The sequence below is a fragment of the Coccinella septempunctata genome, chromosome 5, assembly GCF_907165205.1.
Source record: "Coccinella septempunctata chromosome 5, icCocSept1.1, whole genome shotgun sequence".
Classification (NCBI taxonomy): Eukaryota; Metazoa; Arthropoda; class Insecta; order Coleoptera; family Coccinellidae; genus Coccinella; species Coccinella septempunctata.
The window spans coordinates 33,399,056-33,417,738 of NC_058193.1; the positions used below are offsets into that span (position 1 = coordinate 33,399,056).

At 35.2% G+C, this 18,683-nt stretch overlaps 1 protein-coding gene across 1 annotated transcript in view; it reads right to left on the bottom strand.

Moving 5' to 3' along the window:
• The window catches only part of LOC123312982 (cerebellar degeneration-related protein 2), a 66,758-nt gene extending 49,912 nt beyond the window's left edge, over positions 1 to 16,846 (bottom strand). Inside the window, exon 1 of the mRNA XM_044897623.1 lies at positions 16,440 to 16,846. Coding sequence (XP_044753558.1) covers positions 16,440 to 16,518 — 79 coding nt within the window. The 5' untranslated portion in view covers positions 16,519 to 16,846. The remainder of the gene's footprint in view (positions 1 to 16,439) is intronic.
• Positions 16,847 to 18,683: the final 1,837 nt, after the last annotated feature.

The following is an 18,683-nucleotide window of genomic DNA, read 5'->3' on the forward strand; positions in this document are numbered from 1 at the left end:
TCGGATATCCTCTTCTTTTTGGAGAATATATGCATTTCAGTGTCGTGAATTGTGATTTTCCAACAAATCTTTATTGTTCTTTGTCTTAGTTGGAGTTCGGATTTGAAATTATCATATCTTCAGTTTCTATCTGAGGCTGAGAATAAACACATGGCGATTGGAGATCAGAATTAGTCTGGCCACACCTGAGGCACCATTTCTTAAATAAATCAACTCTTGATGTCACCCAGATCTCATATGATACATAAAATTGAAATCTGAATGGAATAGTTTTTCGATCATTAAGTGAAGTCACATTTCCAATAGTTTCACTCTATCTAACGGTATTTCCAATGAATAATTTTCGAGATCTGGAATTTCAAACAATATACGCGATATCAAAATGTCAGAGTGATACCAATTCTTTGGTCATTCGACTAGAATTGCTTCTGAATATTAGTAAAACTATCAATACAAAATTCAACATATAAACTTAGAGCCTTTGATGATGCTCAAAATTGGATTAGGTATATCATATCCCTTTCAACCCCCATACAGTTTTTCCAAATTTGAAATATTTCCGTACACTTTTCAAATGAAGAACTTATTCTCAGTTCTTCGATCTTGTATCAAACGGAACCTCCAGGCCTTGTATAGGTATACCTCACCTCTGAGCTCGAACAATGGAATAAAGTGAAAAAAAAATCTATTCTTTCAACGCCAAATGAGATCCCTGGGCGAGCATATCAATCACGATATTATGTGCATCTAGATCTAGAGGCGAGTATGCTCAGCCGACCGTGGAAAATGTTTATTATAGATAATGGTTAAGTAATATCGACCAATTACAAATAGCATTACTCCAGATATCCAGATAATCGAATAGACATACCTGCTATCGTATTTTGGAATTGATCTATTGGAACGCCTTAGATTTTTTGATATATTGTACAAGTAGGCCGATGGTTCACTTGTGGACTTGTGGTAATATTCAATGTACCTGGTACCTAATAACAATCTTAGGAATGAGCTGAAAGCATCATGAAAGCTATGAAAAAGTGGTCAGATAAGATCAGCGTACTTATCTAACTTTATCCAAAGAAAAGAAGATCAAAAACGGATTCTTCAGTGTACGAGTGCCAAGTTTTACAAAAAATTCTGTGGTGCTAGTTAGAATTCAGGGATACAAGTCAAAATTTTTGAGATTCACGTCTGAAGTCTGGGATATATTTCCAAATTTTGAGATATAAGTCAAAATTCTGAGATACAGGTGAGAATTCTGAGTCATAATTCTGAGGTACAAATCAGAAGCCTGAGCTACAAGTCATAATTTTGAGGTAAGTGTCATAATTTCATATGAAATTCTGGCATAAAAGTCAGAATTCTATAATAGAATTGAGAATTTTGAGACACACAAGTATTGAATCTGAGGTTCAAGTAAGAATTCAGGGATACAAGTCAGAATTAGTGGGATTCACGTCAGAATTCTGAAATAAACTTCAAAATTTTGAGATATATGTCGAAATTTTGAAATACAGGTAAGAATTTCAAGCTTCGAGTCATAATTCTGAAATGCAAGTCAGCAGACTGAGATTCAAGACATAATTTTAAGCTCAGAGTCATAATTCTGAGATACGAGTTAGAATTATGTGATAGAATTAAGAATTTTGAGACACACAAGTATTGAATCTGAGGTGCAAGTAAGAATTCAGGGATACAAGTCAGAATTTTTGGGATTCACGTCAAAATTCTGGAATATATTTGAAAATTTTGAAATACATATCAAAATTCTGAGATACAGGTAAGAATTCTGAGGTACGAGTCATAATTCTGAAGTACAAGCCAGCAGCCTGAGATTCAAGTGATAATTATGAGCCTAGAGTCATAATTCTGAGATATGAGTCAGAATTCACTGATAGAATTGAGAATTTTGAGACACACAAGTATAGAATCTGAGATGCAAGTAAGAATTCGGGGATACAAGTCAGAATTTTTGGGATTCACGTTAGAATTCTGGGATATATTTCAAAATTTTGAGATACATGTCAAAATTCTAAGATACAGACAAGAATTCTGAGTTACGAGTCAGAATTCTCTGATAGAATTGAGAATTTTGAGACACACAAGTATTGAATCTGAGGTGCAAGTAAGAACTCAGGGATACAAGTCAGAATTTTCGGGATTCACGTTAGAATTCAGGGATATATTTCAAAATTTTGAGATACATGTCAAAATTCTGAGATACAGACAAGAATTCTGAGTTACGAGTCAGAATTCCCTGATAGAATTGAGAATTTTGAGACACACAAGTATTGAATATGAGGTGCAAGTAAGAACTCAGGGATACAAGTCAGAATTTTTGGGATTCACGTTAGAATTCTGGGATATATTTCAGAATTTTGAGATACATGTTAAAATTCTGAGATACAGACAAGAATTCTGAGTTATGAGTCAAAAATCTCTGATAGAATTGAGAATTTTGAGACAGACAAGTATTGAATCTGAGACACAAGTCAGAATTGTAAGATACAAATCAGAATTTTATAGGATAGAAGTAAGAATTCTGACTTATGCGAGTTGCCATATCTCCTGTAATTCTGCGATATTAAAGATACAGTATATAAAGCATAGAAACTGAAGCTTTCAGCGTCCAATTAGTTTCGACTGCATTCACAACGTGTCCATCTACTCCCGAAGAATATAACAAACCACCGTGGCAGGAAAAAACCTGTTACGGTATCCAGAACACCGCAGGTCGCGCGTGCCAGTGGTGATCACGTTTAGGCCCCGTTCACACCACAATATTTCATTCATTCCCATTATTTCACTTTGAAACGAAAGAACGGTTGACACATAGTCGGCAAAGTAAGAGGCGTTTCGAATTTATCGTCGTAAAGTAACGATAAAACGAGGTTCCTAGGTTAGTATGCAGAAAAATCGTCGAAAGGATCATTTTGAAGCGACAGAAGAGAGTCCTATCTGGGTGCGGGATGGAAGGGGCCCATGGAAAGACTTCAAAGGAAGGTATTCGTACTTTCCATCTTGACAAAGACGGAATGTATGCCCATGTGCAACTAATGGGCACTGCTACTGGAATTTACTTTCTTCCATTTTCTATCATCAATTCTTCGGAATTTATCAATGCTGCTATTGTGTGAACCTCCACCTCTGAGATGACCGAGTGGAATTTCAATCATCTCGTGAGTTAAACGTCAAATTCTCTAGATTTTAGTATCATATAAAAATTAGGACTTCATATTTGTACTTCCAGACTAGATAGGTAAATTCCTCTAAAACCCATTTTACCGAAGTATATCTACCTACCTACACTCAAAACTATGAAGGTAAATGTTTTCAAACCTTAGTACAAGGAATAAAAGAAGTTGAATAGATATAGTGTCGTAAGATTCCCAGAGAAAAAATGCCTGTAGAAAGTTTTTATCGTTTTTAGATAGATATTTTCGAAAATGATGAAGTTATGGCACATTTTCGAAATCGACAAAATATTCAAATTTGGTTATATCTTCAAGAAAGATGAAGAAATCGCGAAACTGTTTTCACTAATGGACTCTTCACGAAAACTGAGCTCAGGACTCCTCTCAAAGTTTGTACCTATATAGGGTGTTCTCAAAGGTGAGGCATTTTTTTGACAGAAGGTAGAACTCATCAAAATAAGTCGTTTAACCAAAAATTGTCTGTATAAAACATCCCAGACGGCTGAGATACAGTCTGTAGAAGTTCGACAAAATTTCATTGAATTTCAAGTACGGAACTGTGGAAGGCGAAACAAAACATAAACATATGGCTGGACAATGAATGGTTCAGTACCAAGTTCATCGGAATAGATGCATCAGGTCACTTTTGAGAGAATCATAATTGTTGTACCTATCGTGCAATTTAGGGTGAAAAAAAATGTAGAAAATCGAGGCAGTTTCTTGAAAGTGCTTACGTTAGTTATGTTGAAAAATTGCTTTGATGTTTCCCCATTTCATCCCATTTTACGACGATTGTTGGAATGTTTGAACAAGAAGATTGTGATGCCCATTGTGAAAAAATTCGTGAATAATTTAGACGAATTTTATTGGTGAGATTTTGGAGTATTATTCTATTTTTTGCACTTTTATCCTAAGACTCTTTTGTCAGTTGGTATCGAAATGAGCCATTTCATAGAATCGTGTAAGTTACTAAAAAATGATGAGAACAATTCGGCAATACTAAGTTTCCATTTTCATTACTACCTAAATATCGAACGAGCCAATATCCTAAACGGAACCACATGGTCGTGATAAGTTTTTTCTCACTGCTTTGCAATAATTCAGCTAACAAACGGTCTAGGGTCGTATTAGGATCTATTTCATTAATAATTCTCAATATTTTTTCAACTTTGTCATTTTGAATTTGTATCTAAAGGTGATTTTTATGAAACGCATCATTTTTACCAGTTCTACTTCTGTCAAAAAAAGTGTGTGTCTTTCAAAGCTAGTAGGTACCTACGTCTTTCGAAAACCCGTATTTCTGAGTATATTCCTAGTAGATGGCTTTTGATGTTCACCATTCGAAAGTTGCTATAGAATTTCTAACAAAAATCAAAATAACATGTGTACAAAAAATTGTTAAAATAAATTCAGTAACAGTTGATGTTCTGTTTTCTACGTCGCTTAGTTTGCATTGATTAATTCAATAACCACATGCCTCAAAAAATGTTTATCATTATGACAGTTTTGTGCGCACACTATAAACCATTCAGTTCCGTTCGAATTGTCCGCTAATTACCGTATTGTTATATAATTCTGAATTTATCGAATTAACGGTAACTTATTATTAAATTCTAACAGGTTAACCGTGTATGTCGCTCTTTTTCTTCGACTTGCGTTGAAGGTTGAGTCCGAGGAAGAAAGAGACCGATATATCTATACCTATGTCCAGCAGATACTTCAACACACCTACAGAGGGGTATTAGACGAGAATGTTCTCTCAGACACGATCATATGATTTTTTTCAGTGTTATTCTTCGGTATGTGTGGAATTCAGTTTATATTGCTGCCACCTACGTTAAATGAATGCGAGGGACAGTCTGCAATTGTTAGCGCAGTTTCTCGCTTGGCCGATCGTTCAAGTCTCCAGCGATTCTCTTGTATATCGTCTTGTTAGAGTACAAATGAGTTTCCTTCATTTTCTATGAATATCGAATATCTAATTCGAACACGCTGAATCTATTGCGAGCAATTCCGAAAGTCTATCTTCCTTTATTTAGATTTTCATCTTGGAAATGGCATTTTTCAAAAATTGCAATTTTCAATCTGCGATATCTCCTGTTATATTCGTCTGATCCAATTGGGATTTTCAGTTATATAATCAGCGTTGCCTAGGCTTCCACCCTAGCACAAAAACTCGATTTCGAAAATCTCGATTTTTTGGGTCAAAAATGAGCAAGGGGTTAGACCCCCCTAAAATCACCTATTTGCTACTCTGCCTGAAAAACAGGCAGTTCTATTACTGTCTTAGGATATGGAGTGCATAGAATTTGTTTCGAAGATTCTATCAAACCAAACAGTTGATGATTTAATAGAGAATTGCACTCCAGAGAGCTCTTCGAAGTCAACTCGAAAATGAAAAGTGGAAAAACAAATAAAATTATTTTCTCCTAAACTGGGCCAGATATTTGAAATTTTGGTATGAAAATATAGGTTTTCGAACACGCTGAATCTATTGCGAGCAATTTCGAAAGCCTATCTCCCTTCGTTTAGATTTTCATCTCTGAAATGGTATTTTTTCAAAAATTGCAATTTTCAATCTGCGATATCTCCTGATATATTCGTCTGATCCCATTGGGATTTTCAGTTATAAAATCAGCGTTGCCTAGGCTTCCACCCCAGCACAAAAACTCGATTTCGAAAATCTCGATTTTTTGGGTCAAAAATGAGCAAGGGGTTAGACCCCCCTAAAATCACCTATTTGCTACTCTGCCTGAAAAACAGGAAGTTCTATTACTGTCTTAGGATATGGAGTGCATAGAATTTGTTTTGAAGATTCTAGAAAACCAAACAGTTGATGATTCAATAGAGAATTGCACTCCAGAGAGCTCTTCGAAGTCAACTCGAAAATGAAAAGTGGAAAAACAAAAAAATTTATTTTCTCCTAAACAGGGCCAGATATTTGAAATTTTGGTATGAAAATATAGGTTTTCGATCCCGCTGAATCTATTGCGAGCATTTTCGAAAGCCTATCTCCCTTCGTTTAGATTTTCATCTCTGAAATGGCATTTTTTCAAAAATTGCAATTTTCAATCTGCGATATCTCCTGTTATATTCGTCTGATCCAATAAGGATTTTCAGTTATATAATCAGCGTTGCCTAGGCTTCCATCCTAGCATAAAAACTCGATTTCGAAAATCTCGATTTTTTGGGTCAAAAATGAGCAAGGGGTTAGACCCCCCTAAAATCACCTGTTTGCTACTCTGTCTGAAAATCAGGATGTTCTATTACTGTCCTAGAATATGGAGTGCATTGAATTTGTTTTGAAGAATCTAGAAAACCAAACAGTTGATGATTCAATAGAGAATTGCATTCCAGAGAGCTCTTCGAAGTCAACTCGAAAATGAAAAGTGGAAAAACAAATAAATTTATTTTCTCCTAAACAGGGCCAGATATTTGAAATTTTGGTATGAAAATATAGGTTTTCGATTCCGCTGAATCTATTGCGAGCATTTTCGAAAGCCTATCTCCCTTCGTTTAGATTTTCATCTCTGAAATGGCATATATTTCAAAAATTGCAATTTTCAATCTACGATATCTCCTGTTATATTCGTCTGATCCAATTGGGATTTTCAGTTATATAATCAGCGTTGCCTAGCCTTCCATCCTAGCACAAAAACTCGATTTCGAAAATCTCGATTTTTTTGGTCAAAAATGAACAAGGGGTTGGACCCCCCTAAAATCACCTATTTGCTACTCTGCCTGAAAAACAGAAAGTTCTATTACTGTCTGGAGTGCATAGAATTTGTTAAGAACATCCTAGAAAACCAAACAGTTGATGATTCAATAGAGAATTGCACTCCAGAGAGCTCTTCGAAGTCAACTCGAAAATGAAAAGTGGAAAAACAAAAAGAATTATTTTCTCCTAAACTGGGCCAGATATTCGAAAGTTTGGTAAGAAAATATAGGTTTTCAAACACGCTGAATCTATTGCGAGCAATTTCGGAATCCTATCTCCCTTCGTTTAGATAACGACTATCATTTTATTCCACATTTTGGTCACAGAATCAGGATACTACATCGAGAAAACGCTTAATCTTTCATGAATATTCATATGTGCACAAAATTTTTATTAATTTATAGTGATAAATGGAGAGGGCAATATCTGTTCAATATTAATGTGAATGAAGTTTTGAACAAGCAACATGGAAATTGACATTATGGTGACTGAAATAGTGATGATAGCATATTTTCTTTACTCCCTGCTTTAATCTCATCAGTTGTGTTCGGTAGAGTCGAGCTGCAGTATTTCAAGCCACATATTGTACAAAACACAAAGGTGATTCTACTACATACACATCATGAGTAGAATAGACTGCAAACCATTGCTCCACAAAGCACCTGGGAGATGTAGAGCGGTCCCATAGAGCCAAAAGCCTTAGGAGGCGATCTCATATTGGGTTAAGTTCCATACTTATCTTCTTTCTCGATTTCGCTAGATTCATTGCTAGAAGAAGTCGCGTACCTACTTATTTTCGTGAATCGAATTTAGTGAATCGCCTTCACCAAAATCCGGTCCTGCGTCGGGAGCCGGCTCGTATTCTTCGGAATGCCGTCCTGATATGCATAGTTCGGCATTTTGTAATGTTATAGCATAGCGCAACTTCTGCCAACGAATTTATTGAACTCGTTGACTTCTCCCCGCAACCATTCTTCGAATTCAGCGAGAGTGCACGATGAAGAAGAGCCTTCTAAGTTATGCAGAACGGGATCTGGCAGGAATCAGCACGCAGGAGGTGTTACCCAACCCAAAATCCAACACCTATGTTGTCCGATAGATATGCATGGGAAAAACGTACGATATCGAACGTATTGAGTTTGATAATCACGCACTGTGCAAGCTAAATCGTTGATTATATTGTTTTTGGACTGGAAACAGTTCGTTTGTTATACACTGAGTTGAATCGCGATATACTGGGTGAACAACATGAAACCAGTCGCATCAATCACAAATTATGAATTTTTTCAGAAAAAATGAAACTTAATTTTTTACTTTCATTGCAAATAATGATGAAATTCATAACCATTTCCAAGATTCTTGAGGGGCCTACTCTCCTAGGATATGGAGTGCATATAGAAATTGTTTTGCAGCTTCGAGAAAACCAAATCCGTAGTTGATAATTCAATAGGGAGTTGTACTCCAGGGAACTTGAAAATAAAAATGGAGAAACAGAAAAAATTATATTCTCGTGAACAGTGTCCGATATTTGGAAGTTTGGTATGAAAATTTAGGTTTTCGAACACGCTGAATCTATTGCGAGCAATTTCGAAAGCCTATCTCCCTTCGTTTAGATTTTCATCTCTGAAATGGTATTTTTTCAAAAATTGCAATTTTCAATCTGCGATATCTCCTGTTATATTCGTCTGATCCAATTGGGATTTTCAGTTATATAATCAGCGTTGCCTAGGCTTCCACCCTAGCACAAAAACTCGATTTCGAAAATCCCGATTTTTTGGGTCAAAAATGAGCAAGGGGTTAGACCCCCCTAAAATCACCTATTTGCTACTCTGCCTGAAAAACAGGAAGTTCTATTACTCTTTCAGTATATGGAGTGCATAGAATTTGTTTTGAAGATTCTATAAAACCAAACAGTTGATGATTTAATAGAGAATTGCACTCCAGAGAGCTCTTCGAAGTCAACTCGAAAATGAAAAGTGGAAAAACAAAAAAAATTATTTTCTCCTAAACTGGGCCAGATATTTGAAATTTTGGTATGAAAATATAGGTTTTCGAACACGCTGAATCTATTGCGAGCAATTTCGAAAGCCTATCTCCTTTCGTTTAGATTTTCATCTCTGAAATGGCATTTTTTCAAAAATTGCAATTTTCAATCTGCGATATCTCCTGTTATATTCGTCTCATCCAATTGGGATTTTCAGTTATATAATCAGCGTTGCCTAGGCTTCCACCCTAGCATAAAAACTCGATTTCGAAAATCTCGATTTTTTGGGTCAAAAATGAGCAAGGGGTTAGACCCCCCTAAAATCACCTATTTGCTACTCTGCCTGAAAAACAAGGAGGATTATTACTGTTTTAGGATATGGAGTGCATAGAATTTGTTTTGAAGATTCTATAAAACCAAACAGTTGATGATTTAACAGAGAATTGCACTCCAGAGAGCTCTTCGAAGTCAACTCGAAAATGAAAAGTGGAAAAACAAAAAAAATTATTTTCTCCTAAACGCGGCCAGATATTTGAAATTTTGGTATGAAAATATAGGTTTTCGAACACGCTGAATCTATTGCGAGCAATTTCGAAAGCCTATCTCCCTTCGTTTAGATTTTCATCTCTGAAATGGCATTTTTCCAAAAATTGCAATTTTCAATCTGCGATATCTCCTGTTATATTCGTCTGATCCAATTGGGATTTTCAGTTATATAATCAGCGTTGCCTAGGCTTCCATCCTAGCACAAATACTCAATTTCGAAAATCTCGATTTTTTGGGTCAAAAATGAGCAAGGGGTTAGACCCACTAAAATCACCTATTTGCTACTCTGCCTGAAAAACAGGAAGTTCTATTACTGTTTTAGGATATGGAGTGCATAGAATTTAATTTGAAGATTCTATCAAAAGAAACAGTTGATGATTTAATAGAGAATTGCACTCCAGAGAGCTCTTCGAAGTCAACTCGAAAATGAAAAGTGGAAAAACGAAAAAAATTATTTTCTCCTAAACTGGGCCAGAAATTTGAAATTTTGGTATGAAAATATAGGTTTTCGAACACGCTGAATCTATTGCGAGCAATTTCGAAAGCCTATCTCCCTTCGTTTAGATTTTCATCTCTGAAATGGCATTTTTCCAAAAATTGCAATTTTCAATCTGCGATATCTCCTGTTATATTCGTCTGATCCAATTGGGATTTTCAGGTATATGATCAGCGTTGCCTAGGCTTCCACCCTAGCACGAAAACTCGATTTCGAAAATCCTGATTTTTTGGGTCAAAAATGAGCAAGGGGTTAGACCCCCTAAAATCACCTATTTGCTACTCTGCCTGAAAAACAGGAAGTTCTATTACTGTTTTAGGATATGGAGTGCATAGAATTTGTTTTGAGGATTCTATAAAACCAAACAGTTGATGATTCAACAGAGAATTGCACTCCAGAGAGCTCTTCGAAGTCAACTCGAAAATGAAAAGTGGAAAAACAAAAAAAATTATTTTCTCCTAAACTGGGCCAGATATTTGAAATTTTGGTATGAAATTATAGGTTTTCGAACACGCTGAATCTATTGCGAGCAATTTCGAAAGCCTATCTCCTTTCGTTTAGATTTTCATCTCTGAAATGGCATTTTTTCAAAAATTGCAATTTTCAATCTGCGATATCTCCTGTTATATTCGTCTCATCCAATTGGGATTTTCAGTTATATAATCAGCGTTGCCTAGGTTTCCACCCTAGCACAAAAACTCGATTTCGAAAATCTCGATTTTTTGGGTCAAAAATGAGCAAGGGGTTAGACCCCCCTAAAATCACCTATTTGCTACTCTGCCTGAAAAACAGGAAGTTCTATTACTCTTTCAGTATATGGAGTGCATAGAATTTGTTTTGAAGATTCTATAAAACCAAACAGTTGATGATTTAATAGAGAATTGCACTCCAGAGAGCTCTTCGAAGTCAACTCGAAAATGAAAAGTGGAAAAACAAAAAAAATTATTTTCTCCTAAACTGGGCCAGATATTTGAAATTTTGGTATGAAAATATAGGTTTTCGAACACGCTGAATCTATTGCGAGCAATTTCGAAAGCCTATCTCCCTTCGTTTAGATTTTCATCTCTGAAATGGCATTTTTCGAAAAATTGCAATTTTCAATCTGCGATATCTCCTGTTATATTCGTCTGATCCAATTGGGATTTTCAGTTATATAATCAGCGTTGCCTAGGCTTCCATCCTAGCACAAGTACTCGATTTCGAAAATCTCGATTTTTTGGGTCAAAAATGAGCAAGGGGTTAGACCCCCCTAAAATCACCTATTTGCTACTCTGCCTGAAAAACAGGAAGTTCTATTACAGTTTTAGGATATGGAGTGCATAGAATTTGTTTTGAAGATTCTATAAAACCAAACAGTTGATGATTCAACAGAGAATTGAACTCCAGAAAGCTCTTCGAAGTCAACTCGAAAATGAAAAGTGGAAAAACGAAAAAAATTATTTTCTCCTAAACTGGGCCAGAAATTTGAAATTTTAGTATGAAAATATAGGTTTTCGAACACGCTGAATCTATTGCGAGCAATTTCGAAAGCCTATCTCCTTTCGTTTAGATTTTCATCTCTGAAATGGCATTTTTTCAAAAATTGCAATTTTCAATCTGCGATATCTCCTGTTATATTCGTCTGATCCAATTGGGATTTCCAGTTTTATAATCAGTATTGCCAAGGCTTCCACCCAAGCACAAAAACTCGATTTCGAAAATCCCGATTTTTTGGGTGAAAAATGAGCAAGGGGTTAGACCCCCCTAAAATCACCTATTTGCTACTCTGCCTGAAAAACAGGAAGTTCTATTACTCTTTCAGTATATGGAGTGCATAGAATTTGTTTTGAAGATTCTATAAAACCAAACAGTTGATGATTTAATAGAGAATTGCACTCCAGAGAGCTCTTCGAAGTCAACTCGAAAATGAAAAGTGGAAAAACAAAGAAAATTATTTTCTCCTAAACTGGGCCAGATATTTGAAATTTTGGTATGAAAATATAGGTTTTCGAACACGCTGAATCTATTGCGAGCAATTTCGAAAGCCTATCTCCTTTCGTTTAGATTTTCATCTCTGAAATGGCATTTTTTCAAAAATTGCAATTTTCAATCTGCGATATCTCCTGTTATATTCGTCTCATCCAATTGGGATTTTCAGTTATATAATCAGCGTTGCCTAGGCTTCCACCCTAGCACAAAAACTCGATTTCGAAAATCTCGATTTTTTGGGTCAAAAATGAGCAAGGGGTTAGACCCCCCTAAAATCACCTATTTGCTACTCTGCCTGAAAAACAGGAAGTTCTATTACTCTTTCAGTATATGGAGTGCATAGAATTTGTTTTGAAGATTCTATAAAACCAAACAGTTGATGATTTAATAGAGAATTGCACTCCAGAGAGCTCTTCGAAGTCAACTCGAAAATGAAAAGTGGAAAAACAAAGAAAATTATTTTCTCCTAAACTGGGCCAGATATTTGAAATTTTGGTATGAAAATATAGGTTTTCAAACACGCTGAATCTATTGCGAGCAATTTCGAAAACCTATCTCCCTTCGTTCAGATTTTCATCTCTGAAATGGCATTTTTTCAAAAATTGCAATTTTCAATCTGCGATATCTCCTGTTATATTCGTCTGATCCAATTGGGATTTTCAGTTATGTAATCAGCGTTGCCTAGGCTTCCACTCTAGCACAAAAACTCGATTTCGAAAATCCCGATTTTTTGGGTCAAAAATGAGCAAGGGGTTAGACCCCCCTAAAATCACATATTTGCTACTCTGCCTGAAAAACAATCTATTACTGTTTTAGGATATGGAGTGCATAGAATTTGTTTTGAAGATTCTATAAAACCAAACAGTTGATGATTCAACAGAGAATTGCACTCCAGAGAGCTCTTCGAAGTCAACTCGAAAATGAAAAGTGGAAAAACAAAAAAAATTATTTTCTCCTAAACTGGGCCAGATATTTGAAATTTTGGTATGAAAATATAGGTTTTCGAACACGCTGAATCTATTGCGAGCAATTTCGAAAGCCTATCTCCCTTCGTTTAGATTTTCATCTCTGAAATGGCATTTTTTCAAAAATTGCAATTTTCAATTTGCGATATCTCCTGTTATATTCGTCTGATCCAATTGGGATTTTCAGTTATATAATCAGCGTTGCCTAGGCTTCCACCCTAGCACAAAAACTCGATTTCGAAAATCTCGATTTTTTGGGTCAAAAATGAGCAAGGGGTTAGACCCCCCTAAAATCACCTATTTGCTACTCTGCCTGAAAAACAGGAAGTTCTATTACTGTTTTAGGATATGGAGTGCATAGAATTTGTTTCGAAGATTCTATAAAACCAAACAGTTGATGATTCAACAGAGAATTGCACTCCAGAGAGCTCTTCGAAGTCAACTCGAAAATGAAAAGTGGAAAAACGAAAAAAATTATTTTCTCCTAAACTGGGCCAGAAATTTGAAATTTTGGTATGAAAATATAGGTTTTCGAACACGCTGAATCTATTGCGAGCAATTTCGAAAGCCTATCTCCTTTCGTTTAGATTTTCATCTCTGAAATGGCATTTTTTCAAAAATTGCAATTTTCAATCTGCGATATCTCCTGTTATATTCGTCTCATCCAATTGGGATTTTCAGTTATATAATCAGCGTTGCCTAGGCTTCCACCCTAGCACAAAAACTCGATTTCGAAAATCTCGATTTTTTGGGTCAAAAATGAGCAAGGGGTTAGACCCCCCTAAAATCACCTATTTGCTACTCTGCCTGAAAAACAGGAAGTTCTATTACAGTTTTAGGATATGGAGTGCATAGAATTTGTTTTGAAGATTCTATAAAACCAAACAGTTGATGATTCAATAGAGAAATGCACTCCAGAGAGCTCTTCGAAGTCAACTCGAAAATGAAAAGTGCAAAAACAAAAAAAATTATTTTCTCCTAAACTGGGCCAGATATTTGAAATTTTGGTATGAAAATATAGGTTTTCGAACACGCTGAATCTATTGCGAGCAATTTCGAAAGCCTATCTCCCTTCGTTTAGATTTTCATCTCTGAAATGGCATTTTTTCAAAAATTGCAATTTTCAATCTGCGATATCTCCTGTTATATTTGTATGATCCAATTGGGATTTTCAGTTATATAATCAGCGTTGCCTAGGCTTCCACCCTAGTACAAAAACTCGATTTCGAAAATCTCGATTTTTTGGGTCAAAAATGAGCAAGGGGTTAGACCCCCTAAAATCACCTATTTGCTACTCTGCCTGAAAAACAGGAAGTTCAATTACTGTTTTAGGATATGGAGTGCATAGAATTTGTTTTGAAGATTCTATAAAACCAAACAGTTGATGATTTAATAGAGAATTGCACTCCAGAGAGCTCTTCGAATTCAACTCGAAAATGAAAAGTGCAAAAACAAAAAAAATTATTTTCTCCTAAACTGGGCCAGATATTCGGAAGTTTGGTATGAAAATATAGGTTTTCGAACACGCTGAATCTATTGCGAGCAATTTCGAAAGCCTATCTCCCTTCGTTGAGATTTTCATCTTGAAAATGGCAATTTTCAAATATTGCAAATTTCACTTGAGAATTCGACAAGACCGAACGGTTGAGCCGAGATGTATGAAATTCTTGAATTGATTACTAGAAGAGTTGCTCTTTCAGAATATGTATCACAACTATTCGCAATTTGACCTTCCCAAAAAGTTGGGTGGAGTTAAAACTTTCCTGAGATCGAATGGCTGCGCCGGGGTGGATGAAATGTCGGGATTTATCACAAGAAAGATTACTCCTCCAGTGTATGTATCACGTTTAGCTCTACTATGATTTTTTGCTAGATACCACCTAACTCGAAGGTTGAAAAATGGAAAAATTTAAAGTTTCATTACGGATTTCCGGTTCTATAATCAGCATGCATTGGCTACGCTTCACCCAAGCATTGAACTTTTGCTCTGTAACTGATCGAAATTTGAGGCAAAACCCTGAGAGATCACAATTCTCGTACAATGACATTTCCAAAAAATCTTATTCCATCAACAACAAATGACTCATTCTTTAGTATGGTCCATTAATAAAGCAGTTCTTTTCTGAGTGTTACATCGAAATAACATCATGATAATAGCAAATAATGCGAAACTAAACGACGTTCATAATAGTTCATAATAATGTTCCTTAAAAATGATCCAGTAATGTGCAGTTCGTTAACTTAATTGGTTTTTTTCAGAATCAACATATTCTTTGAGAACACCATGGATATTAAACTGACTGGACTAAGAATATGAGTAAGGCTGATTCAATAATTTCTCCAACAAAATTGATTTCAAAAATGATATTTAATGCATAGATTCAAAAATACCAATTCCGTAATTTTTATCCATTTATTTAATGTATTGCGTTAATGAATGCTATGACAAACTTCCGCAAATGTCATCATTTTCCATGGAAATTAACTATCCATAACAAAAAATAGTGAAGGTGCCACAATATTAGTAAATAGTACCCAGCTGTAGAAAAAACAAGTTTGCATTTCGCATAAGTGGAGCACCAAGTGTACTGTACAACCTTGGAAAATTTTATCGAGAATACTACACTTTTATGGATCGAAGAATGTATAGAATGTTCATATACAAGGTGATTTTATAAGATGGAAATATGAACTATTCGTTATTTGTAGTAAAACTATAAAGAAGTTTCAGACTTTCGATTTTTTTATTCTTTGAAATCAATATTCATAAATCCTGATTGAAAAAAAAGTACGTGAATAATTTATTATTGAATTAGGAGGTATAATAATTTCAATTTGTCCACGTTATGAAATACTACACTCGTTGAAATTCCGAAATTGTTATACTAGTAATTATCATCCATATTCTCTGCGAAATCTAAGGAATATGGTCATTCATCCGTTTAACATCACACGCCTTAATGAATTATGTATCGAAGCACATCAAATAACAACAATTATCTTCACTCTCAGTATTAGAGCTTAGGAAATTCTATACATCGATACACTATTCATGAAGAAATTATAGATGAAGTGTAAAATTGTGTTAGGAAAGTATTGATGGAATTGATTTTTTTCTTGTGAACATGAGATATGAATTAGTATGTGAAATTCTGTAAAGTGTTTGTTGATATACTTAAAATAAATAGGTATGTTTATAATTGTAATAGCTGTTATAGCTATATGTTTGGCAGCAAACTCCTTCGAAATTCATTCGTATTTGAAGAAGAAAATAAAATCATTTATTCTCTCCAAGTTCTTCACTAGAACCACCCTTGGCTGAGGGGTAAATTTGAACTATAACACTTTTTCTGCTATTGTTTTACTAAATTTTTGATATTGACAAGTTGATATTCTTCAGGTGTACCTGTTTTCTGTTTTGTTCAACAAGCTAGACCTAATTATTCGGACTGAATAAAAATGAGAATTTTATCTCTACCCACGATTTGTCAGAAATTGAGGAAAATCTGAGGTAGACCCATCATATAAGCAAAACAATTCACCACCCAACTAAAAAAAATTTACTCACCATTTCCCACCCAATCGTCGAGATCCTCACTGAGACATAATCTCCACTCGTCCTCTAATTGTTTATGAGTTGCCATCATAGAAAAACTCGTCAATAAACGTTAAAAAATCGAATAAACACGAACACAAATAACACAAACGCGTAAAACGTTCAAAAATCACGAAAACTCGTCCTAAAACTCCTCTACGAGGAAAATCTACATGTTCTTTTCGGTTTCCGAATTAGAAAGAACCGAAATCAGCTTCACAAACGCGATACCGAAAAAAAATATCACATGCTGCGAAAATATCGAATCGGTCAAATTGTTCCCGCGCACTTTTTCGAGTGTTAAGTTCGTAGCGCACGCACAGCACAAGATAACAGGACAGACAGGTGTTGGAGTCTCCTGCAAACTATCTTCGCATGTAAGCACTGCGCAAAGTTAAATGTGTAGACCGAAAGGTGAACCTGTTTATCAACAGTCCTGGTCTTCTTCTTCGGTTTTTGGTAAGATGAGACTGGGAGGAGTCTGTCCTATTGTCAGGTATCTGTTACAGGTGCGCAGTACTGGTTTTTGAAAGAAATACTTTTGCTACTTCCGCGCCTTTCGGTTTCATTATTTGCGAGTTTATTGTTTTCGAGATATCCGTATCAGAGATTCAATATATTAGCATGTAATTCGTTTTCTTTTGTCGGATTTAATCACAGGATATGATTAATTTTCCTTTGAAATGTATTCCATTCATATTCCTCGTGTTTCCATTATAATTGGGACCTAAGGTAAAGGTTTACAATGTGGCGATAATAAGACGAAAATATCGATGCTCCTATTGTTGAAAAAACTTGCTCTGTTTTCCTGTGCATTTTTTTTTTATTTTCAATGAGGAGTTCTGCACAAAAAACCCTAAAAATTTTTCAGTAGGGTTCAAAAAACTGACAGAAATCAAATTGATCAGACGTTTTAGGGTAGAGGAAACATTTTGGTGGTGTTCCCCTTATCAGAATGATATTGCTCACTAGGTTAATAATTTTGAAGATAATTCCAGCCTCCAGTATATACAGGGTGAGTCTTTGACTCGTACAAAATTTTTAACAGTAGATTCTTGAGGTCAAAAGAAACACTTTTTTTCCATACCATTTTTTCCGATTCGGCCCTGATTAAAATATATAGCCATTTAGAGATTTCACAATGAGCTATGCTACCCCTGTATATTAGGTGCAAGAAATACACTGGTCAAAAATTGTTGCTATATTCAACATCGTTTGTTTTTTTTCCTTTATATGCAGGGTGAATCTTTGACTCGTACAAATATTTAACAGCAGACTCTTGAGGTCGAAAGAAACACTTTTTTCCCATGCCATTTTTTCCGATTCGGCTCTGATAAAAAGATACAGCCGTTCTAAGTTTTCATAATGAGCTGTGCTACCCCTGGAAAAACAAAATTACCTTCAGATTAACTAGCTATATCTGTGACACTACACATGTGTGGATCTTTCAAACAGAGTTGCATTCAGCCAAACTACCAAATTTTTCAAATATCAGAGATATTTTTTATTTTTGAACATCAAATTACTCGAAAACGGCGCATTATACGAGAAAATATGAGGAAGACTTTTATTTTACAAAACGATCAAACATTCATTAGACAGCGTCCAACTTAGTTTCAAGAGTTGGGTTCTTTGAATCCTTGGAATTTTTATAGTACGTAATGGTCATAATGATGAGAAAACTGGAAGACGTGGCTGATATCTTGTGTTCGAAAAAGATTCACCAAATGAAAGAAAAACTATATTCCGAAATTCTTTTCATTCAATAAAACCGTTTGTGAGATAGAACTAAAAATAACATTTTTTTTTTGGTTTCTCAACAACCTGTATCTTTAAAACCGAGTCGTTTCGGTAAAAATGGGAAGGGAAATGGAAAGAGGTCTTTCGACCTCAAGAATCTACTGTTAAAATATTTGTACGAGTTAGAGAAAATTGCTTTTCAGGACCATCATATTTATGAAGCTGTATCAAACTTATCAAAGCCGAAGCTGTTCAAACCCACACTATTTTTTACACGGAATTATGCTTCAAATTCAATTCCGCAAATATTAATTTATACCTACCCTGTAAAAACAGTTTTTGACCACATGTTCTGGTTAGTGATTCTGTTAAATATTCTTGAAATTTGCTATACCCCCATAATTTTCGCAAATTCATTTTTTATTTTGAAAGTTTATTTTATGCGAAACTGAGGACAATATTTAGCACAGTTTTTCG